At 38.1% G+C, this 26,426-nt stretch overlaps 1 protein-coding gene and 1 pseudogene across 8 annotated transcripts in view; both read left to right on the forward strand.

Annotated features, from left to right (window-relative positions):
- Positions 1–16,017, forward strand: part of AGBL3 (AGBL carboxypeptidase 3) — a 146,580-nt gene extending 130,563 nt beyond the window's left edge. For 7 of the 8 annotated variants that reach the window (XM_055284081.2, XM_055284080.2, XM_055284087.2 and 4 more), the window contains one exon: positions 15,086–16,017. In XM_055284081.2, coding sequence (XP_055140056.1) covers positions 15,086–15,506 — 421 coding nt within the window. In that variant the 3' untranslated portion in view covers positions 15,507–16,017. The remainder of the gene's footprint in view (positions 1–15,085) is intronic. The other variant, XM_055284084.2, reaches the window with a different exon arrangement.
- Positions 1,813–14,224, forward strand: LOC134737050 (E3 ubiquitin-protein ligase RNF14-like; annotated as a pseudogene).
- Positions 16,018–26,426: the final 10,409 nt, after the last annotated feature.

The following is a 26,426-nucleotide window of genomic DNA, read 5'->3' on the forward strand; positions in this document are numbered from 1 at the left end:
TCAACCTAGAATCCTATACCCAGTGAAAATAAGGGAGAAGTCGAGAAATGTTGAGATAAAAGAAAACAAAGAGAATTTTTCACCAGAAGACTTACTCTAAAAGAATGACTAAAAGAATTTATCTAAACAGATAGAAAATGATAAAAGAAGGAATATCAGGAAAGAAAGAATATGGTAAGCAAAAATACAGGTAGATATAAAATACAGGTAAATATAAATTTTTCTAAATCATATTTGATGGTTGAAGCAAAAATTATAATATTGATGTGGTTCCAAATGTATATAAAAGACATATTTAAGACCATTATAAATGTGAGAAGGTAAAAGGACATAAAAGGAGGTAAGGTTTGTACTTCACTCAAATTACTAAGTTAACACAACCAATAAATTGTGATAAGTTATGCATATGTAGTATAATACAGCAACCACTGAAAAAGCTGTTCAAAGAGATATACTAAAAAACACTAAATAAATCAAAATGGAATTCTTGAAAAATGTTCACATTACCCACAGGAAGGCAGGGAAGAGAAAACAAACAAAAAACAAAAAATAAACGTTTTTTTAAATGGCAGATTTAAGTCCTAAGACATCAACAATTACATTAAATGTAAATTACCTAAATACAACAGTTAAAGACAGATTAACAGAATGAATTTTAAAACATTACCCAACAATATGCAGTCACAAGAAACTCATTTCAAATATGACAATGGAGGGAGGCTGAAAGTAAAAGGATGGAAGAAGATACATCATGCAAACATTAATAGATGAAAGCAGGAGTGGCTATGTTAATATTAGGTAAAGTAGATTTTAGAGGAAAGAAAATTATCAAAGAGGGGCATTATATATAATGTTTAAAAGGTCAATCCACTAGAAACACAGCAATCTTAAATGTGTGTATAAAATCACAGAACTGGCCAGGTGCAGTGGCTTACGCCTGTAATCCCAGCACTTTGGAAGGCTGAGACGGGTGGATTAACTGAGGTCGGGAGTTTGAGACCAGCCTGACCAACACGGAGAAACCCTGTCTCTACTAAAAATACAAAAAAATTAGCAGAGAGTGGTGGCTCATACCTGTAATCCCAGCTACTCGGGAGGCTGAGGCAGGAAAATCACTTGAACCCAGGAGGTGGAGGTTGTGGTGAGCCAAGATGGTGCCATTGCACTACAGCCTGGGCAACAAGAACAAAACTCCGTCTCAAAAAACAAAACAAAACAACACAGAACTGCAAAATACGTGAAGCAAAAACTGATAAAACAGAAAGGAGAAATAGACAAATTCACAATTGTTTCAATAATTAGAAAATAAGCAAGGATATAAAATAATTCAACAAGAATATAAATATCTAACTGACATTTAAGGAGCACTTCATCCAACAACAGCACAATACACCTTATTTTCAAGTGTACGTGGATCATATACCAAGATAGAACATATCCTAGCTATGAATTAAACCTCAACATATTTAAAAGAATTTAAATCATACAAAGTGTATTATCTGACCACAGTGGAATCCAACTAGAAATCAATAGCCAAAGGGTAATAGGAAAAAAAAAAAAAAAAAAAAACTAAACATTTGGGAACTAAATAACACACTTCTGAACAAATCGTGAGTCAAAAATATTCTCTGGGATGGGGCCAAGATGGCCGACTAGAAACAGCGGCATTCGGAGGCTCCCATTGAAAAGAACTATAATAAGCAAGGTATCCAGGTTCTCTCATCAGAACTGACTAGGAGGCTGGTGTGATCCACAGAGAAGAAGGAAGAACAGTGTAGTGCAGCGACCCACCTGAGAGCCACACAGCGCAGGAGAGCACCCCCCTACATCCCCAGCCAAAGGAGGTGGTGAGTGTGCTACCCAGCCAGGGAAACCGTGCTCTTTCCACAGAACTGTGAAACCTATAGACTGGAAGATCCCACTCACGAACCCACGCCACCAGGGCCTAGCGTCCCAACCCCAGAGCCGTGAAGATTCTCAATAGCCTCTTAGCTGGAATCTGCTTAAGCCTACAGAGCTCCCCAGGGGAGGCATGACTAGCACCACAGCTGTGGCTGCCTGCTGTCTAAGCTGTTTGAGTTCCTTGGGGGAGGGGCAGCAGCCAGCACTGGGACTCACAACTGCCTAACACACTAAGCTCCCTGGGTGGCAGAAGGGCATCATCCATCTCTATAGCTCCAGGCTGTGCTTTTCCTCTGCTGGAGTCAGGGAGGCTGAACAGCTTGGTCCCAAGACATGTTCCCCACAGCCCAACACACCAACTGTGGCGGACTGTGGCCAGAGTGCCTCTTCAGGCCTGACCCTGACCCATCCTTCCTCATTGGGTGGGGCTTCCCTGCAGGAACTGCAGTAACTCCAGCCAGAGGCTCAGGGACAGAACCCAGATCTCCCTGTGTCTGAGCCTCTAGCGGGAGGGGTGGCCACAGTCTTTGCAGACCAGCAGACTTAGCCTTTCCTCCTGGTAGTTCTGAGGAATCTGGGCAGCCCAGACAAATGGGTTTCCCTCCAGCGAAGCACACCCCCGCGACCAAGGGACAAAATGCTTCGTTAAATGGGTCCTATTCCCCCTGCCACCCAACTGGGTAAGACCCTCCAACAGGGGTTGTCAGATACCCTATACATGATCAATACTGCTGGCATCAGGCTGGTACCCCTTGAGGTCAGAGATCCCAGAAGAAGGAGCAGGCACCCTTCTTTGCTATTCTCCAGCCTCCTTGAGTGACATCTCCAGGCCCAGGAGTGAACCAGATGACTAGGGCCTGAAGTGAAACCCCAGCAAACAGCAGCAGCCCTATAGAAAAGGGACCTGACCAATGAAAGAAAAACAAACAGAAAGCAACAACAAGAGTATCAACAACAACAAAAAAGCCCCCAGAAAACCCCCATCCAAGGATCAGCAGCCTCAAAGATCAAAACTAGACAAACTCATGAAGATGGGAAAGAATTAATGAAAAAACACTGAAAACCCAAAAGGCCAGAGTGCCTCCTCTCCTCCAAATGATCGCAATGTCTCTCCAGCAATGGCACAGAATTGGCTGGAGGATGAGACAGACAAATTGACAGAAGTAGGCTTCAGAAGATGAGTAATAAGAAACTACTCTGAGCTAAAGGAGCATGTTCTAACCCAATGCAAAGAAGCTAAGAACGTTGATAAAAGGTTAGAGTAGCTGCTAACTAGAATAACCAGTTTAGAGAGGAACATAAATGACCTGGTGGAGCTGAAAAACACAGCATGAGAACCTTGTGAAGCATACACAAGTATCAATAGCCAAATCGACCAAGCAGAAGAAAGGATATCAGAGTTTGAAGACCGCCTTGCTGAAATAAGGCATGCAGACAAGACTAGAGAAAAAAGAATAAAATGAATCAACAAAGCCTCCAAGAAATGTGGGACTTCATAAAAAGACCAAACTTACGATTGATCAGAGTACCTGAGGGAGACAGGGAGAATGGAAACAAGTTGGAAAACACACTTCAGGATATTATCCAGGAGAACTTCCCCAACCTCGCAAGACAGGCCAATATGAAAATTCAGGAAATACAGAGAACATCACTAAGATATTCCATGAGAAGATCAACCCCAAGACACATGATCATCAAATTCTCTAAGGTCAAAATGAAGGAAAAAATGTTAAGGGCAGCCAGAGAGAAAGGCCAGGTCATCTACAAAGGGAAGCCCATCAGACTAACAGCGGCCCCCTCAGCAGAAACTCTACAAGCCAGAAAAGATTGGGAGTCAGTATTCAACATTCTTAAAGAAAAAAATTTCAACCCAGAATTTCGTATCTGGCCAAACTAATCTTCATAAGCAAAGGATAAATCAAATCCTTTCCAGACAAGCAAATACTGAGGAGTTTCATTACCACCAGGGCTGCCTTGCAAGAGCTCCTGAAAGAAGCACTAAATATGAAAAACAAAAACTGGTACCAGCCACTGCAAAACCACACCAAAATATAAAGACCAATGACACTATGAAGAAACTGCATCAATTAGTGCACAAAATAACCAGATAGCATCATGATGACAGGATCAAATTAACACATTACAATACTAACCTTAAATGTAAATGGGCTAAATGCTCCAGTTAAAAGACACAGACTGGCAAATTGGATAGAGTCAAGTCCTATTGGTGTGCTGTATTCAGGAGACCCGTCTCACGTGCAAAGACACACATAGGCTCAAAATAAAGAGATGGAGCAAAATTTACCAAGCAAATGGAAAGCAAAAAAAAAAAAAAAAAGTAGGGGTTGCCATCCTAGTCTCTGACAAAATAGACTTTAAGCCAACAAAGATCAAAAAAGACAAAGAAGGGTATTACATAATGGTAAGGGGAAGAATTCAACAAGAAGAGCTAACTGTTCTAAATATATATGCACCCAATACAGGAGCACCCAGATTCATAAAACAAGTTCTTAGAGACCCAAAAAGAGACTTAGACTCCCACACAATAATAGTGGAAGACTTTAACACCCCACTGTCAGTATTAGACAGATCAACAAGACAGAAAATTAACAAGGATATTCAGGACCTGAACTCTCAGCTGTGGATCAAGTGGATCTAATAGACATCTAGAGAAATCTCCACCCCAAATCAACAGAATATATGTTCTTCTCTGTGCCACATGGCACTTATTCTAAAATTGACCACATAATTGGAAGTGAAACAGTCCTCAGCAAATGCAAAAGAACTGAAATCATAGCAAACAGTCTCTCAGACCACAGTGCAATCAAATTACAACTCAGGATTAAAAAACTCACTCAAAACCACACAATTATATGGAAATTGAACAATCTGCTCCTGAATGACTCCTGGGTAAATAATGAAATTAAAGCAGAAATCAAGAAGTTCTTTGAAACCACTGAGAACAAAGAGACAACGTACCAGAATCTCTGGGACACAGCTAAAGCATTGTGTTAAGGGGGAAATTTATAGCACTAAACACCCACATCAGAAAGCTAGAAAGATCTCAAATCCACACCAAAACATCACAATTAAAAGAGCTAGAGAGGCAAGAGCAAACTAATCCAAAAGCTAGCAGAAGATAAGAAATAACTAAGATTATAGAAGAATTGAAGGAGATAGAGACACAAAAAACTCCCCCAAAAATCACTGAATCCAGGAGCTGTTTTTTAAAAAAATTAACAAAATAGACCACTGGCCAGACTAATAAAGAAGAAAAGAGAGAAGAATCAAATAGACACAATAAAAATGATAAAGGGATATCACCACTGATCCCACAGAAATACAAACTACCATCAGAGAATACTATCAACACCTGGATGCAAATAAACTAGAAAATCTAGAAGAAATGAAGAAATTCCTGGACACACACACCCTCCCAAGACTAAACCAAGAAGTCGGATCCCTGAATAGACCAATAGCAAGTTCTGAAATTGAGGCAATAATTAATAGCCTACACCAAGCAAAAAAAGCTCAGGACCAGACGGATTCACAGCCGAATTTTACCAGAAGTACAAAGAAGAGCTGGTATCATTCCTTCTGAAACTACTCCAAACAACTGAAAAGGAGGGACTCCTCCCTAACTCAATTTATGAAGCCACCATCATCCTGATACCAAAACCAGGAAGAGACACAACAAAAAAAAGAAAACTTCAGACCAATATCCCTGATGAACGTCAATATGAAAATCCTTAATAAAATACTGGCAAACCGAATCCAGCAGCACATCAAAAAACGTATCCACCATGATGAAGTTGGCTTCATCCCTGAGATGCAAGGCTGGTTCAACATATGCAAATCAATAAACATAATCCATCACATAAACAGAACCAAAGACAAAAACCACATAATTATCTCAATAGATGCATAAAAGAGTTTTGATAAAATTCAATATCCCTTCATGTTAAAAACTCTCAATAAACTAGGTATTGATGGAACATATCTCAAAATAATGAGAGCTATTTATGACAATATATAGCCAATATCATATTGAATGGGCAAAAGCTGGAAGCATTCCCTTTGAAAACCAGTAAGACAAGGATGCCCTCTCTCACCACCCCTATTCAACATAGTATTGGAAGCTCTGGCCCGGGCAATCAGGCAAGAGAAAGAAATAAAGGGAATTCAAATAGGAAGAGAGGAAGTCAAATTGTCTCTGTTTGTAGATGACATGATTTTTTATTTAGCAGACCCCATCATCTCAGCCCCAAAACTCCTTAACTGATAAGCAACTTCAGCAAAGTCTCAGAATACAGAATCAATGTGCAAAAATCACAAGCATTCCTTTACACCAACATAGATAAGCAGAGAGCCAAATCATGAATGAACTCCCATTCACGATTACTACAAAGAGAATAAAATACCTAGGAATACAGCTAACAAGGGATGTGAAGGACCTCTTCAAGGAGAACTACAGATCACCAAGGAAACAAGAGAGGATACAAACAAGTGGAAAAACGTTCCATCCTCATAGATAGGAAGAATCAATATCATGAAAATGGCAGTACTGCCCAAAGTAATTTATAAATTCAACACTTTTCCCATCAAACTACCACTGACATTCTTCACAGATTTAGAAAAAACTACTTTAAATTTCATATGGAATCAAAGAAGACCCTGAATAGCCAAGACAATCCTAAGCAGAAAGAACAAAGCTGGAGGCATCACACTACCTGACTTCAAACTGTACTACGAGGCTACAGTAACCAAAACAGACATATAGACCAATGCAACAGAACAGAGACCTCAGAAATAATACCACACATCTACAACTGTCTGATCTTTGACAAACCTGACAAAAACAAGCAATGGGGAAAGGATTCCCTATTCAATAAGTGATGCTGGGAAAACTGGCTAGCCATGTGCAGAAAACTGAAACTGGACCCCTTCCTTACACCTTATACGAAAATTAACTGAAGATGGATTAAACACTTAAATGTAAAACCCCAAACCAGAAAAACTCCAGAAGAAAACCTAGGCAATACCATTCAGGACATAGGCATGGGTAAAGACTTCATGACAAAACACCAAAAGCAATTGCAACAGAAGCTAAAATTGACAAATGGGATCTAATTATGCTAAAGAGCTTCTGCGCAGCAAAAGAAACCAGCATCAGAGTGAACAGGCAACCTACAGAATGGGAGAGAAGTTTTGCAATCTACTCATCTGACAAAGGTCTAATATCCAGAATTTACAAGGAACTTAAACATATTTACAAGAAAAAAACAGACAACCCCATCAAAAAGTGGGCAAAGGATATGAAGACGCTTCTCGAAAGAAGACATTCATGCAGCCAACAAGCATATGTAAAAAAGCTCAACGGCGGGGCGCGGTGGCTCACGCCTATAATCCCAGCACTTTGGGAGACCAAGGCAGGTGGATCACGAGATCAGAATATCGAGATCATCCTGGCCAACATGGTGAAACCCCATCTCTACTAAAATACAAAAAAATAGCTGGGGTGTGGTGGCGCATGCCTGTAGTCCCAGCTACGCGGGAGCCTGAGGCAGGGGAATTGCTTGAACCTGGGAGGCGGAGGTTGCAGTGAGCCAAGATTGCACCACTGCACTCCAGCCTGGCAACAGAGCAAGTCTCCGTCTTAAAAAAAAAAAAAAAAAACTCAACATCACTGATCACACTGATCATCAGAGAAACGTAAATCAAAACCACAATGAGATACCATCTCACATCAGTCAGAATGGCAATTACTAAAAAGTCAATAAACAATAGATGGCTGGGGAGGCTGTAGAGAAATAAGAATGCTTTTACTCTGCCGGTGGGAGTGTAAATTAGTTCAACCATTGTGGAAGACAGTATGGTGATTCCTCAAGGATCTAGAACCAGAACTACCATTTGACCCAGCAATCCCATTACTGGGTATATGCCCAAAAGAATATAAATCATTCTACTATAAAGACACATGCGGCCGGGCGCGGTGGCTCACGCCTGTAATCCCAACACTTTGGGAGGCTGAGGTGGGCGGATCACGAGGTCAGGCGATCGAGACCACAGTGAAACCCCGTCTCTACTAAAAATACAAAAAATTAGCCGGGCGTACTGGCGGGCGCCTGTAGTCCCAGCTACTCGGGAGGCTGGGGCAGGAGAATGGCGTGAACCCGGGAGGCGGAGCTTGCAGTGAGCCGAGATTGCGCCACTGCGCTCCAGCCTGGGCGACAGAGCGAGACCCCGTCTCAAAAAAAAAAAAAAAAGACACATGCACACATATGTTTATTGCAGCACTGTTTACAATAGCAAAGACATGGAACCAACCCAAATACCCATCAATGATAGACTGGATAAAGAAAATGTGGCACATATACACCAGGGAATACTATGCAGCCATAAAAAGGAATGAGATCTGCCGGGCACGGTGGCTCACGCCTATAATCCCAGCTCTTTGGGAGGCTGAGGTGGGTGGATCACAAGGTCAGGAGTTTGAGACCAGCCTGCCCAATATGGTGAAACCCCATCTCTACTAAAAATACAAAAATTAGCCAGGTGTGGTGGTGAGTGCCTGTAGTCCTAGCTACTCAGGAGGCTGAGGCAGGAGAATCGCTTGAACCCAGGAGGCAGAGGTTGCAGTGAGCGAAGATGGCACCACTGCACTCCAGCCTGGGCAACAGAGCGAGACTCCATCTCAAAAAAAAAAAACAAAAAAAAAACAAGGCATTTGTAAACTGTCATGGCCCAGTGGGAGTGTAGCAGTGAGGATGATCAGAGATCACTCTTGTGGTCATCTTGGTTTTGTTCCTCAGAAAATTAAATGTCGTCAGAAGACCAAGAAGCTCAGGAGGATTAATTGCTGGCCCCAGCGAGTATTTACGATGGAGATGAATTTAGAAAAGCAGTCTGTCCAAGGTGGAGAAACCAGGATCTATTTGGATTTGCCATAGAATTTCAAGATATTTGTGAGCGCTATCTGCTCTATGGGAAGAACACCGTGGCAGTGTGATCCTGTTTGCCTGGATGCAATTTCTTAAGGAAGAGACCCTAGTATACTTGAATATTGTCTCTCCTTTTGAGCTCAAGATTGATTCTCAGAAAAAAGTGCAGAGGAGGACAGCTCAAGCCTCTCCCAACACAGAGCTAGATTTTGGAGGAACTTCTGGATCTGATACAGACCAAGAGGAAATTGTGGATGAGACAGCTGTGTGCAGGATGTGGAATCATTGTTAAATATGATCCAGGAAATCTTGGACTTTGATCAAGCTCAGCAGATAAAATGCTTTAATAGTAATTTGTTCCTGTGCAATATCTGCTTCTGTAAGAAGCTGGGTAGTGAATGCATGTACTTCTTGGAGTGCAGGCATGTGTACTGCAAAGCCTGTCTGAAGGACTACTTTGAAATCCAGATCAGAGATGGCCAGATTCAATGCCTCAACTGCCCAGAACCAAAGTGCCCTTCAGTGGCCACTCCTGGTCAGGTCAAAGAGCTAGTGGAAGCAGAGTTATTTGCCCATTATGACCACCACCTTGGACCTGATGGCAGATGTGGTGTACTGCTCCCACCCATGCTGCCAGCTGCCTGTGATGCAGGAGCCTGGCTGCACCATGGGTATCTGCTCCAGCTGCAATTTTGCCTTCTGTACCTTGTGCAGGTTGACCTACCATGGGGTCTCTCCATGTAAGGTGACTGCAGAGAAATTAATAGACTTACGAAATGAATACCTGCAAGCAGAAGAGGCCAATAAAAGACTTTTGGAACAAAGGTATGGTAAGAGGGTGATTCAGAAGGCACTGGAGGAGATGGAAAGTAAGGAGTGGCTAGAGAAAAACTTCAAGAACTGCCCATGTTGTGGAACTCCCATAGAGAAATTAGATGGATATAACAAGATGACATGTACTGGCTGTATGCAATATTTCTGTTGGATTTGCATGAGTTCTTTCTCTAGAGCAAACCTTTACAAACATTTCACTGATCCTGCTTCACCACGTTTTAACCAGCTGTTTGATGCTGTGGATGTTGATGAAGATATTTGGGAAGATGAAATTGAAGACTAGTTAATTACTGCTCAAGATATGGAAGTCGATTGGTTTTCCCTAATCTTTTGTCAAGTACACAAAGTAACCCTGCAGGATATTTAGGGTACTATTCATTCACTATTCCTGTGTAGAAGATATGGAAGAACAAGGTTTATATTTTCATGTGGTACTACTGAAGAGGGTGCATTCATACATTTTTTAATGTAAGTTGAGAAAAATTATAAGCCAAAGGTTCAGAAAATGAAACTACAGAATATTAAATATTATAATGCGTCCAAAGCTCTGAATAGTTAAAAATTAAATATTTATTGCCTTCCCCAAGCTTTATATAAGGAGAAGAGGGGTCAAGAGTTAAACTTACAGACGCTTTGTCTCTGAGAAGCATCCCTCTAAGACATTCTGTTGGAGTTCCCTCAGTACTGCTCCTTACAACTGGGGTAGGTAGAAGAAGCCTTATGAAAATTATACTAAGAATCTGATCTCATTTACTCCATGTTAATCACATTCTTACCAACCTAAATTTCTGCCAAGTCAGTTCTCTCTGGAGGAAGCCCTTTACTCTGTAACTGACTGGAGGGTCCAGTGTCATTTTGACCTGCTTTTCAGAATGGAAATTAATAATAATTTAAAAATATGTTTTAATACCACAAACACTGTGGGGCACTTGATATTTATTAGTGGTGTATATACTCCACTGGTTTCAGGCCAAATCTAGAATTTAGTGATACTGGCTCAGAAGAATTTAAGTTCTATTCAACTTTCCTGGGTGTTAGAGCCTAGATTCAAAATGACTTGTCTTTGCTACTTTTGTTCCACATTCTTTCTCTTTACCTTTGCCCTACCTTCTGTTTGTAAGGACAATCTTAATATTAATTCCAGCAACACGTTTTTATTTCCTCTGCTGGAATAGGAGAAAGCTTAATAATATATTAATTTAATATAATAAAATATTCATCCCAAGCTGAATGTTCTTGAATTATCCGCATTTACCACTGTATATGCATATAGTGACAGTATAACCTGTCTTTGCCACTGTAGTTCCAGTCCTAATTTTCTGAATTATTTTTAAAGGTCTTCTCTAACAAGCTATGGGAATTTGGCTTCATACTCTTTTTTTGCAACAGCAGTGTTTTGGGTGATAATTTTGAATCAATACCTGTTCCTTTTTCTGGGTTTTGTTGGCCTTTTGAAAAAGTGTCTTTCGTTATCATTGGTGGGTGGCTTGGTAGCAAAGTAAAATTTTTTGGAAAAGAAGACAGAAAATTGAACTGCAGCTTGAGAACATACTTTTTTTCCTACTTTGTCATTGAAAATTGAAGAATCGCTTTTAACTGTTTTAGGTGTGTGTGTCCAGAGTGAGCAAGGACTATGTTTTTGGATTGTCAAAGAGGATGCTTAATCTTAAAAATAAAAATAAATTTAAAAATCATCTTGTAATTAGAAAAAAAAGGAATGAGATCATGTCTTTTCCAGGGACATGGATGAAGCCGGAAGCCATCATCTTCAGCAAACTTAACACAGGAACAGAAAACCAAACACCACATGTTTTCACTCATAAGTGGGAGTTGAACAGTGAGAACACATGGACACATAGAGGGGAACATCACACACCAGGGCCTGTTGGGGGGTGAGGAGTGAGGGGAGGGAACATAGAGGATGTGTCAATAGGTGCAGCAAACCACCATGGCACACATATACCTATGTAACAAACCTGCATGTTCTGCACATGTATCCCAGCTTTTTTTTAGAAGAAATAAAGGAAACAAAAATTTAAAAAAATTCTCAAAGGAAGTAAAAATATGTATTTAAATTAATGGAAATGAAACTATAATATATCAAAATAAGTGAGATATATAGCTAAAGCAGTACTGATACAGAAATTTATAGAACTAACTGCATATGCTAAAAAATGAGAAAACATCTGAAATCAATAATCTAAGCTCCCACCTCAGGGACCTATAAAAAGAAAAGCAAATAAACTCAAAGCAAGCAGAAAGAAGATAATAAAGATAAGAGCAGAAATTAATAAAATTAAAAACAGAAAAATGACACAGAAAATCAGTGAAACAACTTGTTGTTGGAAAAGATCAATAAAATTGACAAACTTCTGTTAATACTGACAAAGAAATAAAGAAAAAAGACACAAATTACTAACATGAGGAATGAAACGGGATATCACTAAAAATCCTGCATACATCAAAGAGTTAATAGAAAACACTACACACAAATTTGACAACTTACAGGAAATGGATTATTTCCTCAATAAAATATGAACTACCCCAACTCATTCAATATGAAATAGAATATTTGAATACCCCTGTAACTAATAAGGAAATTGATTTCATAATTTTAAAACCCTAAAAATGAAATCACCTGGCCTAGGTTGTTTTAGAAGAGAATTTTACCAATAAATTAAGGAAGAATTAATACCAATTCTATACAATTTCTTCCAGAAAATAGGAGTTTTCAGTTCATTTTATGAAGCCAATGTTAGCATGATATCAAAACCAGACAAGGGCAAAACAAAAAAGGAAATGACAGAATAAGATTTTGCATAAATATAGATTTAACAAGCTAAATCTAACAAAATATTAGCAAATAGAATTCAGCTCTAAATAAAAAGAATTATACACCATGACCAAGTGAAGTCTATTTCAGGAATTCAAGATTAGTTTAATATTCAAAAAGTAATTGATGAAATCCTTCATATTAGCAAGCTTAAGAAGAAAAATCACAAGATCCTATTAATTGGCACAGAAATTGGTATTCGACAGAATTCAGTACCCATCCATGATAAAAAGTCTCAGAAAAACATAGGAATAAAGGGGAACTTACTCAACTTAATAAAGTCCATTCTTACCACTTGATATAGTTTGGCTGTGTCCCAACCAAATCTCACCTTTAATTGTAATAATCCCCACGTGTCAAGGCAGGGTCAGGTGGAGATAATTGAATCATGGGAGCAGTTTCCCCATACTCTTCTCGTGGTAGTGAACAAGTCTCAGGAGATTGGATGGTTTTATAAATAGGAGTTCCCCTGCATAAGCTCTCTTGCCTGCCACCATGTAAGACGTGACTTTGCTCCTCCTTTGCCTTCTGCCATGATTGTGAGGCCTCCCCAGCCATGTGGAACTGTGAGTCAATTAAACCTCTTTCCTTTATAAATTACCCAGTATTGGGTATGTTTTTATTAGCAGCATGAGAATAGAATAATACACCACTCTATTGAACATTGTGCTAGAAGTTCTAGCCACTGCAAGCATACAAATCAGAAAGGAAAAAATAAAATGATCCCTACTGTGAAAGATGTTATTCTCTATGTAGAAAATCCTAATAAATTTACCAAAACACACACGCATGCATGCGCACGTGCGCACACACACACAACCTTTAGAACTAATAAGTTATGCTAGGCCTCAGAATACAAGATAAATGTACAAAATTAATTGCTCTTCTATAAATAAGCAATGGACATGTGAACACCAAAATTACAAATATAATACCACTTAAAATATCTCAAAAAAAATACTTAGTTGTACAGGGTTTGTATGCCGAAAAGTATACAACATGAATAAGAGAAATTTAAAAATATCTAAATGAGTGGAAAGATGTCGCATGTTCATAAATTGAAAGCCTCAATAAAGATGTCAGTTCCTCCCAGATTAATATACAAGTTTAACACAATGCCTATCAAAATCTCAGCAAGATCTTTTGTATATATAGAAAAACTATTCCAGAATTTATCTGCCGATGCACTAAAATAGCAAAAACAGTTTTGACAAACAAGGATAAAATGGGAGAGATCAGTCTATCTGATTTCAAGAACTTTTATATTAGAGTAATCAAGACAGTAGTATTAGAGGAGAAATAAACATATACATCAGTGGAACTGAGGCAAAAACCAAGAAATAGACTACATAAATTTGCTCCACTGATTTTGATAGGGAATTCAAAAGCAATTCAATGGAGAAAAAAGAGACTTTCCAACAAATGGTGCTGGAACAACTGGATATCCATAGGCTTAAAAAATGAACTTTAAACTTACATCTTATACAAAAATTAACTCACAAAAAAACCTGTGTGTATAACTATAAGAGCCATAAACTGGAAATAATCTATATGTCATTGAATGGATGAATTATTAATCAAACTATGGTACATTCATGTCACAGACTTAGCAATTATAATAAGGAATGAACTGCTGATGCACAAAACAACATAGATGAATCTCCAGACAATTACTCTGAGAAGAAAAAAAAAAAAAAAGCTGATCCCAGAAGGTTACATACAGTATGATTCCTTTATGTAACATTCTTAAAATAACAAAATAATATAACTTGATAATAGATTAATAATGGTTGCCAGGAATTAAGAAGGGGATGGGAAAGGAGGGAAGCAGGTACTATAAGAGGGCAACATGGGGGCAGTGTTCTCTATCTTGACTACATCAATGTCAATATCCTGATTGTGATATTGTTCTATGGTTTTGCAAGCTATTTTGGGGAAACTGGGTGAAGAGTTCATGGGATCTCTCTGTATTTCTTCTCCCAAATGCATGTAAGTCTACAGTTATCTCAAAATTTAAAAGTTTAATTGAAAATATAGCTGAAATTCTACGGTTAAAAAATGGAATGCTAAAAAACGGATTTTAAGTGGCTGCAATTATTAGTTTACAAAAGCTCCCTCAAGGAAAACTTCCCTCTCTTAGACTCACGTTGATTTTTTTTACTGGTTACAGAAAAAAATCTCATAGCATATATACTGAATCCATTCTAATAGAATAAACAGAGTAGATTTTTAGAGCAAACAACTACTTTACTTTTTAGTGCCCATCTACTTTAACTAGATATATAGGTAAGGAGCTGGGGCCCAGAGTGGCTATTATATTAGGAAGGTTGAGGTCAGAGTAGGTATCCAAATAAACATATCCTCTAGGCATTTAGAAATACAGGATTGGAGTAGTGCTAAAAAAAAAATCATGATCAGAGATGAAGACTTATAAATGATGGTAAAAGTCTTAAACTTTTAAGAAATTATGAACTTACTAAAAAGAAAAAATATTATTTACACTATGACAACATACCTAGGACTACAAAGTAGGTAAATGATGGACAAAAATTCACGTATTTCATTTCTTTTCTAGACTAAATCTGGCTACTTGCAGAAATATAAAGAAATACAGCACATCTTGGACAGCACCCAGAAATCACCCTTTTGTAATCCAAGGGGATGTTATGGCAAACTCTTCAGAATGGGTCCAGTCTAAGCCCCACGGGTCATTGGAAAGTTTATCACCTCTCAAAGGCCCGAAGAAGAATAAAAATTCTCAAATCTGGGCCATGAAGAATGAAGACATAAAACCTCTCAGCAGCAAGTGGGAGGCTGCTTCTTCAAGCTTTGGAATGGATGCAAATGTTCTAAAATATAAGAGTCTTCAAGCTGAAGAAACTAACCAGCAAAGCTCTAAGCATACAGCCCTCCATCTAACTAAAAATAAGGATGAGCAGGCCAATAAGAATGATGGACAACCCACCTTATATCTGAAGTTCCAAAGGGAGAGTTAATCTAGCTTTATACTGCTCTGAGAACTGTGAATGAAGGATAACATATGCTTATGTAGTAAAAAGAAAAAAAGGAAAGCCCTCCCCTTCCCCTTTCCCTATCTCTCCCCCTACACATGCATATGCATAAACTACAAATTTTAGATATCCCATCTTCTGTAGTGGGAATATCTTTCAGAGATTTAAAAAATCAGAGAAAATATGGAAAAATATTAAAGCAGATATTTATATTTAGTTTTTATCAGCATGGAAAAAAATCTCTGAAGTTTTGATTTCTTCCAAAACTACTTACGCATTTGACACCAAAAAAACTTAAGAACTCAAAGTAGGAATGACATGTAATCTGTCACTGACTTTAACCTCCCTACTAGACACTTTAATGAATCAGTCAACAAACATCATTTCCTGATTTTCTGTTACATCACTGGTGTGCTAGGAACCATTTCTCTCTACTAGGAGATTACCACATAATTGTACAGATAAAACATACCTGAATAAAATGATTACAGAACAAGATAAAGTGTTAAGTTGTGCACTTCCAATGATTAGAAAAAATACTGTATATTAAAAGTTGCCAGTTGCATAAAGCAAAGGTGTGGCACAAAATGGCACTGAAATGCATAGACTGTGATTTAAAATAATCGTTTTATTTCTCAGAATGTAGCAAAGGTGTAAAGATGTACAGTTTCCTTTACAGCGAATTGGTTTACATCTCCAGCCATTTATTCATGTGAACACTGGAATAAGTCCATCACCTCAGTTTGTCATTCATAAGGCAGTGAGCACTGGGAGGATTTGTGAAGGACACACAGAGGAGCAGGTATGTCAGGCAGAAGAGTCAAGATGGATGTAGTAAGTAAGAAAACAGAATCAAGCAGCCTTGAGTCATAGGTCAACAATGGCATCCATTAGAGGAGAAGGCTAAGCAGAAGAAGGGCCAGGTAGGAGACGTACATTAAAAATACAGGCCACAGCCTAATTACAGCTGGATGGAACTGTGAAGATCTGGGGTTGAGTGGTCTACTCTCAACAGTATTTCTAGTAGCTAAAGAGTTTCCAAGGAGAGCCCGCTGCACTGTTAAAAGAGTAACGATTATGTTTTAAAGGACCATGACCATAGATTTTCTCAGGAATCTTTAACATCTAGTGGGAAATAGCTGTCTTCTAAATACATTAGATGGTGCTTTGGAGGCAAGTATCCTGGTTCTCAGAGAGTACCCCAACTTTTGGTATAAAATTCTCATCCTCAGTGATTATCTTGGGCAAGAGCAGAAGTCTACTTGCTTTTGGGATGCCCTCTGCCAGGTAGGTGTTCGGGCTTGGGAGAGCTGGAGATTAATGTTCTGGATCATAGCATTTATTGTAGCTGACTTTAGGATGGAGTAAGAGTTCTCAAAATTCAGTTGGCCCTTTTCCACATAGATCAGGACAAAAGCCTAAACTCTGGGAAAATATTTTTAATTCAGTGAAATGTCATTTGAATCTTCGATTGCCTAAGAGTTTGAAATTGTAAACTCTGGAATTTATTGTCTTTGTGGATGACCAAAAAAGGTGATAAATCAGTTTCCTGGAAGATTTAGGGATGCACAGATACTACCTAAACAATTTTACCTTGGTCCATAATTGCAGTCCTTGTATTTGATACAAATATAAGATGCTTTACCCAAACTAAGAGGATTGGCAGTCCACTTCCTCACTATGCTACAATACTTTCAGTTTTCTGAGCATGCCACTCTCTCATAAAAGCTATTTATTCTCTCAGCCCAGCATCTCCTCCACCTGGCAGCCCCTACTTCTTTAAGATTCAACTCAACTGCTGCCTTCTCTGACAAACCTTCCATATATTTCCATAGAAATTTAAAACAACTATGATTAATATGCTGACAGTTCTAATGGGAAAATTGGATAATGCAAGAACAGATGGGTAATATAAGCAGAGAGATGGGAACTAAGAAACAAAAAAAAATGTTAGAAATCAAAAACACTGTAACAGAATGAATGATAATGGACTACCCAACAGGTGAGACACAACTGAGGAAAGAGTCAGTATGCTTGAAACAATGTCAATAGAAACTAGCAAAACTTAAATGCAGAGCAAAAAAGAATGAAAAATCCAGAATATCCAAAAACTACAGAACAATTTTAAAAGGTATGTAACATGTGTAATAGGAATACCAGAAGGAAAGGAACAAAAGGAACACAAGAAATATTGAGGCAATAATGACTGAGAATTTCCCAAAATGAATGACACCAAACCACAGATCCAGAAAACTCACAGAATACCAGGAAGGATAAATACCAAAAAAATCAAAGACCAAGAAAAAATCTTGAAAAAAACACCTTATGTATGGATTAGCAGGGATAAGAACTACATCAGATATCTCTTCAGAAACCATGCAAGAAAGAAGAGTGGAGTGAAACATTTAAAGAGTTTAAAGAATCACTGTCTCACCTCAGGCTGCTGTAACAAAATACCATAAACTAGGCTGCTTAATGAAACAATAGAAATTTATCTCAGTTCTGAGGCTGGGAAGTCCAAGATCAAGATGCCAACAGATCCAGTGTCTGGTGAGGGCAGTCATCTTGGTTTGCAGGTGGCCTTCTTGTTGTATCCTCACATGGTAGGGAGAGATCATCCCACGTCTCTTCTTATGATTACTAATCTCATTTATGAGGGCTTCACCCTCATGACCTAATTACTACCCAAAGGTCCTGTCTTCTAATACGATCACACTAGGGGTTAGGATTGCAACATATGAAATTTGGGGGATGCAACATCAGACCATAACAACCACTGACTACAGCTCTGTATCCAGTGAAATTGTCCTCCAAAAGTGAAAGAGAAATGGACTTTTTCAGACAAACAAAAATTGTGGGAGTTTGTCATCTCTAGACCTGCTCTTTTTTTTAATGTTAAAAGAAATTCTTTATAAACGATGAAAATTGTACAGGTCAGAAATTCTGGCCTACGTAAACAAAGGAAAAGCAATAGAAAAGGAATAAATGAAGATAAAATAAAATCTTTTATTTTTCTTAATTACCTAACAGATAATAGTTTGTTCAAAACAATAACAAGGTATTCAGAAACTGTAGCTTATTGATAAGTGAAATGAATAGCAGCAATGTTGTAAGGAATAGGAGGGAGAAATTGGGAATACGCTGTTATAAAATACTTGTACTACCAAAGAAGCAAGTGGTATAGGGTTACTTGAAAAAGGATTAGATTCATTGTAAATGTATCCCATAAATTCAAGGGTAAAAAAGAAGTATAATTGATATACTAAAATAGGAAAAAATCAAATCATACAAAATATTCAATTAAAATAGAAGGAGGTAGAAAACAAGTGGAAGACAAAATAATAAAGGTTTGTTACATGGGTAAATTGCATGTTGTGGGCAGTTGGTGTACAGATTATTTCATCACTCATGTAATAAGCATAATACACAATAGGTAGTTTTTCGATCTTCACCCTCCTCCCACCCTTCACCCTCAAGTAGGCCCTAGTGTCTATTGTTCCCTTCATTATGTCCATGTGTACTCAATGTTTAGCTCCCACTTATAAGTGAGAACTTGTGGCATTTGGTTTTCTGTTCCTGCATTAATTTGCTTAGGATAAGGACCTCCAACTTCACCCATGTTGCTGTAAAGGACACGATTTCATTCTTTTATATGGCTACATAGTATTCTGTGGTATATATGTACCACATTTTCTTTATTCAGTCCACCATTGATGGTCATCTAGGTTAATTCTATGTCTTTGCTACTGTGAATGGTGCTACAGTGAACATACACATGCATGTGTCTTTATGTAGAACAATTTATATTCCTTTGGCTATATACTGCATAGTGGGATTGCTGGGTCAAATGATAGTTGTGTTTTAAGTTCTTTGATAAATCTCCAAACCGCTTTCCATAGTGACTGAACTAATGTACATTCCTGCCAACAGTGTGTAAGCATTCCCTTTCCTCTGCAACCTCACTAGTTTTTTTTACTTTAACAATAGCCATTCTGACTGTTGTGAGATGGTATCTCATTGTGATTTTGATTTGCATTTATCTAATCATTAGTGTGTTGAGAATTTTTTCATATGCTTGTTGGCCATGTGTATGTCTTCTCTTGAGAAATGTCTATTCGTGTCCTTTGCCCTTTTTTTTTTAATGGGGTTGTTTTTTGCTTGTTGATTTAAGTTTTTTATAGATTCTCGATATTTGACCTTTCTTAGATGCATAGTTTGCAAACGTTTTCTCCCCTTCTATAGGCTGTTTACTGTGCTGAAAGTTTCTTCTGCTGTGCAGAAGCTCTTTAGTTTAATTAGGTCCCACTTGTAATTTTTGTTTTTGTTGCAATTGCTTTTGTAGTCTTTAACATGAAATATTTGCCAGGGCCTATGTCCAAAATGGTATTTTCCAGGTTTTCTTCTATGGTTTTTATAGTTTTAGGTTTTACATTTAAGTCTTTAATCCATCTTGAGTTGATTTTTGTATATGGTGAAAGGAAGGGGTCCAACTTCAATCTTCTGCATATGACTAGCCAGTTATTCCAGCACCATTTATTGAATCGCGTGCTCCTTCCCCATTGCTTGTTATTGTTGACTTTGTCAAAGATCAGATGGTTGTAGGGTACAACATTATATCTGGGTTCTTTAACCTGTTTCATTAGTCTGTTTTTGTACCAGTACCATGTTGTTTTGGTTACATAGCCTTGTAGTATAGTTTGAAGTCAAGCAGTGTGATGCTTCCAGCTTTGTTCTTTTTGCTTAGGATTGCTTTGGCAATTCAGGCTCTTTTTTGAATCCATATGAATTTTAGAATAGTTTTTTTTATAATTCTGTAAAAAATGTTGTAGTTTGATAAAGAATAGCATTGAATCTATACATTGTTTTGGGCAGTAAGTCCATTTTAACAATATCGATTCTTCATATCCATGAGCATGGAATGTTTTTCCATTTATTTGTGTCATTTCTTATTTCTTTCAGCAGTGTTTTATAATTCGCATTGTAGACATCTTTCACGTCCCTGGTTAGTTGTATTCGTAGGTATTTTTATCTACTTGTGGTTATTGTGAATGGGATTGCATTCCTGATTTTGTTCTCAGCTTGGACATTATTGGTGTATAAGAATGCTATTGATTTTTGTACATTGGTTTTGTATCCTGAAACTTTGCTGAAGTTGCTTATCAGATCTAGAAGCCTTTGGGCAGAGACTATGGGGTTTTCTAGGTATAGAGTCATATAATCTGCAGAGAGATAGTTTGACTTCATCTCTTTTTATTTGGACGCCTTTTATTTCTTTCTCTTGCCTAGTTACTCTGGCTAGGACTCCCAATACTATGTTGAGTAGCAGTGATGCAAGTGGACATCCTTGTTTTGTGCCCATTTTCAAAGGGAATGCTTCCAGCTTTTGTCCATTCAGTATGCTGTTGGCTGTAGGTTTATCATAGGTGGCTCTTATTATTTTGAGGTATGTTGCCTTGATCCCTAGTTTGTTGAGAGTTTTTAACATGAAGGGATGTTGAATTTTATCAAAAGCCTTTTCTGCTTCTATTAAGATGATCAATAGATGCAGAAAAGATTGTTTATAGTTCTGTTTATGTGATGAATCACATTTATTGATTTGCATATGTTGAACCAACCTTGCATCCACCTTGATCATGGTGGATTAGCTTTTCGATGTGCTGCTGGATTCGGTTTGCTAGTATTTTGTTGAGGATTTTTTCATCTATGTTCATCAAGGATATTGGCCTGAAGTTTTCTTTTTTTCATTGTGCCTTTGCCAGGTTTTGGTATCAGGCTGATGCTGACCTTATAGACTGAGTTAGAGAGGAATCCCCACTCCTTGATTTTTTGGGATAGTTTCAGTAGGTTTGGTACCTGTTTTTCTTTATATGTCTGGTAGAATTCAACCATGAATCTGTATGGTCCAGGGCCTTTTCTGGTTGGTAGGTTTTTATTACTGATTCAGTTTCAGAACTTGTTATAGTATGTCAGGATTTCAATTTCTTCCTGGTTCAATCTTGGGAGGTGGTATGTTTCTAGGAATTTATCCATTTCTTCTAGGTTTTCTAGTTTGTATGCGTACAGGCATTCATAATTGTCTCTGAGGGTTTCTTATACTTTTGTGGGGTCAGTGATAATGTCCCCTTTGTTATTTCTGATTGTGTTTATTTGGATCTTCTCTGTTTCTTCATTAGTCTAGCTAGTGGTCTATCAATTCTATTTATTCTTTCAAAAAACCAACTTTTGGTTTTGTTGATCTTTCGTATGGTTTTTTGTGTCTCAGTTTCATTCAGTTCAGCTCTGATTGTGCTTCTTTATCTTCTTCTTCTAGCTTTGGGGTCGGTCTGCTCCTGTTTTTCTAGTTCCTCAGGTGTGGTGTTAGATTGTAAGTTTGAGATCTTTCTTTTGGATGTTGGCATTTAGTGCTACAAACTTTACCCTCAATCCTGCTTTAGCTGTGTCCCAGACATTCTCATATGTTGTATATTTGTTTTCATTAGTTTCAAAGAATTTCTTGATTTCTGCCTTAATTTCATTGTTTACCCATAAGTAATTCAGGAGCAAATTGTTTAATTTCTATGTAATTGCATGGTTTAGAGAAATCTTGGTGTTGATTTCTACTTTTATTGTGCTTTATTCTGAAAGAGTGGTTGGTATGATTTCATTTTTTCTTTAATTTCTGAGAATTGCTTTATGGCCAAGCATGCGGTTGATCTTAGAGTATGTGCTATGTGCAAATGAGAAGAATGTATATTCTTTTGTTGTTGGGTGGGGTGTTCTGTAGATGTCTGTTAGGTCCATTTGGTCAAGTGTCAAGTTTAGTTCCAGAATATCTTTGTTAGTTTTCTGCCTCAGTGATATGTCCAATACTGTAATGTGTCATGACATTAAAAGAAAGTTGAATTGCTTGATATGCACCTGCATATCAATCTTGATATAGATTGAGATCTGCAGCTGCATTTGCCCACTATTTCAGACAATTTATTTCATAAACAGATAATGTAAACTTAATGGTATCAATAAATACATCAAGTACATGGGAGGTACAGTTCTTTCCATGTATTTGCCCTTCCTTATGATTTTCTTAATAGTTTCTTTAGTTACTTTATTGTAATACAGTATGTAATACATACACAAAATATGTGTTATCAGCTGTTTGTTACCAGTAAGGCTTCTGATCAACAATAGGCTATTAAGTGTTAGGGTTTCAAAAGTTATACATCAATTTTCTTCTGTATGAGGGGGTTGGTGCCTCTAATTCCTGTGTAGCTCAAGGGTCAACTGTATTTGTTCACAGACACCATGACTGTCTTTGTAGAAAATGTAAGGAAATCAATAACAACAACAAAAACTGGGAGTAATAAGTGATAATAGCAAGATTGCACACTAGGTTAATATACAAAAGTCAATTGCTTTCTTATATGCCAGCAATGAACAATTGGAGTTTGAAATTAAAAACACATTACCATTGACATTAGCACCAAAAAGTAAAAAGGAAATACTTAAGTATGTGTCAAGATCTATATGAGGAAAACTATAAAACTCTGATAAAAAAAACTACTAAAGAATAACTAAATAAATGGAAAGGTAGTCCATGTTCATAGATAGGAAGACTCAATATTGTCAAGATGTCAGTTCTTTCCAACTTGATCTATAGATCCCAATTAAAATCCCAGCCAGTTATTTTGTCGATATCAACAAACTGTTTCTAAAGTTCATATGGAGAGGCAAAAGACCCAGAATAGCCAACACAGTATTGAAGAAGAACAAAGTCAGAAGACTGACACTACATGCCTTTAAGACTTACTATAGACTGGGTGCAGTGGCTCATGCCTGTAATCCCAGCACTTTGGGAGACCAAGGTGGGATATTCACTTGAAGCCAGGAACTTAAAACCAGCCTGGGCAACATAGCAAGACCCTGTTTCTACAAAAATAAATTTAAAAAAAGAAAATTCTAAAAGCGGACTTACTATAGAGGTACAATAATCAATACAGTATGTTACTGGCAAAATAACAGATCAATGAACAGAATAGAGAGAAAAGAAAAAGATCCACATAAATATAGTCAACTCATCTTTAACAAAGGAGCAAAGGCAATACAATGGAACAAAGTCCTTTCAACAAATGGTGCTGGAACAACTAGACATCCACATACTGCAAAAACAAACAAATCCAGACACAGATCTTATTGCCTTCACAAAAATTAACTCAAAATGGATCACAGACCTAAATGTAAAATGCAATACTATAAATCTGGAAGATAACATAGGAAAAAAAACTAGACGGCTGTGGGTATGTGTAGGAATTACATGAGATATCTCTGTACCTTCCTCTCAATTTTCCTGTGAACCTAAAACCAATCTAAGAAATGATGTGTTTAATATTGAATTTTTTTTAAAAAAATGGGTAGAGATCCAGCTCTAAAACAGCACCCTGAGGAGCTTCTCACCCACTCCCCAGCAGTGGGCAGGGAGGGGAACCTGGTAGAAATATTTTTTAGAAAAACACATTTAAAGTTTCTGAAAATTGTCCGAAGGACATACATCAAATAAAGACATATTTCTTCAGAAAATTTACTAAATTCCTGTAAGAAAAGTGAGGGTCTCTGGTACTTAGCCATGGCCCACTCCTTCCCTTCCCCCATGTACAGCAGAAGGGAAACTCCACTGTGGGAGGATATGGCCAAGAATACTGGGATCACAGTCACTCCAGCTGCCAGTCAAGGGCTATGGTATCTCCCCTAGGAGGAGAAGGCTGCCAGTGTTTCTCATCTCCCTACCTCTGTGAAGCAGAAACAACATTTGAGGCTAATGAGGCCAAGAGGTCAGGGATTCCCTTCCTCCACTCAACCATAAGGCAAAGGTTCAGTGGGCTGGGAATACTGGATTTCTGGTCACCTTTTCTCCAGCTACTTCATAGAATGAAGGTTCCATGCCAGGAGAGTCAAGCTGAAGTTGACAAGACTAGAGGCTACTACCCCACTCAGCACCATGCTCAAAAAGTAGATGGGTCACTCTAGAAGAAGCAAGCCACTGTCACCAACCCGAGGTCCAGAGCAGTGGCTCAGATATGTTGCCCAGAGGAGAGGCATGCCTTAAGAACAGAGAGCTCTGAAGCTGTCCTCAAGTAAACTGACTTGTTTGGAACAGAGTGTGGGGAAGTTCAAGGTTAAGAGTACTGCCAAAAACAATGGAGATTTTGATGGTAAGCAATTAAGAGGAAATGAGTAGCTTGATAAAAGCAACAAGCTCAACCATAGGCCAGCTAGGTTGCCAGAGAACCAGTGAAAGAGACAGTAAGAAATAACCCTCTTGGGGTAAAAACAAAGAAAAGAAAAAGGGAAGATAATAAGAAAGAGTCCAGGCGCAGTGGCTCATGCCTGTAATCCCAGCATTCTGGGAGGCCGAGGCAGGTGAATCCCTTGAGCCCAGGAGTGTTAGACCAGCCTGGGCAACATGGCAAAATCCCATCTGTACAAAAAAATTAATAATAATAATACAAAAATTAGCCAGGCATAGCGGCACACACCTGTAGTCCTAGCTACTTAGGAGGCTGAGGTGGGAGGATCACCTGAGCACAAGAGGTCAAGGCTGCAGTGAGCTGTGATCGTACTACTGCACTCCAGCCTAGGTGACAGAGAGACCCTGTCTCAAAAGAGAAAAAAAAGAAGAAGAAGAACAAAGAAATATTTTAGACCTCCAGTTAAAAATGGCAAACTGGATACACATTCAATTTTGCTCCCTCTCAAAACCACCAAAATAATTATTTTTTAAGGCATAAAGCTGAAAGGATGACGAGAGGAGACCATTTTGGAAGCCAGGAAGCAGAACGAATTTAAACTTCTCAACAAAACAAGAAAGCCAGACATAATGGGACAAAGCCTTCAAAATTATAAAGGAAAATTATTTTTAACCTAAAATTTTATATTCAGTCTAAATTTGATCACATTTGAATAGATCAAGTTAGAATGAAGATATTTTCAGTTTTGTAAGTTCTCAAAAAATTATCTTCAGTGTACCCATTTCTCAGGAAGTTACTGGAGATTTACTCTCCCAGAACTGAATAAATGGAGAAAGAGAAATGCCTTTGATGCAGGAAGCAGGAGATCCAACCTAGGACAGAAGTAAAGGGAATCCCCAGCATGGTGGTGATGTGAGAAGCCAGGACAACAGCTGTGTGTGGTGTCAAGCCCCAGACTGGAGCAGGTTCGAAGAGTCTGAAAAGCCTTTCTCAGGAAGATATAGAATACTTGATGCATAGAAATTTATTCATAGAAGATCTGATAAAGATCTGAGGGTTGGATTAATGTTAAGTAATAGAAAACCAAGCAAGCAAACAAACTTTTTAAAAAAGGCAATTATCTTCAGAGAAGATCAAAAGTTATGCAAGATAGGAAAAGTAATCTTAATTTTCTACATGGCTCAGCTGCTGTAAATGGTATTTACAGGCACACCTTGGAGATATGTTGCAGGTTCTGTTCCAGACCACTGCAATAAAGCAAGTATTATCAGTAAAGCAAATCACACAAATTTTTGGTTTCCCAGTGCACATAAAAGTCATGTTTCTACTATAAGGCAGCCTATTTAGTGTGTGATACTGTTATGTCTAAAAAAACCTGACGGACATATCTTAATTTAGAAATACTTTGTTGCTAAATAATGCTAACAATCATCTGAGCCTTTGCTTTCACAACATAAGGCCTAACATTCGGCTTATCTTTGCTTTCACAATGCCTTCCTCACTGAGCTTAATCATTTCTAGCTTTCAATTTTAAATGAAAGACTTGTGATGCTTCCTTTCACTTAAACACAGGCCATTGTGTGTCCGGAATTAGTGGGTTCTTGGTCTCACTGACTTCAAGAATGAAGCCACAGACCCTCGCGGTGAGTGTTACAGCTCTTAAGGTGGCGCGTCTGGAGTTTGT

Source organism: Symphalangus syndactylus, chromosome 6 (assembly GCF_028878055.3).
Source record: "Symphalangus syndactylus isolate Jambi chromosome 6, NHGRI_mSymSyn1-v2.1_pri, whole genome shotgun sequence".
NCBI classification, from domain to species: Eukaryota; Metazoa; Chordata; class Mammalia; order Primates; family Hylobatidae; genus Symphalangus; species Symphalangus syndactylus.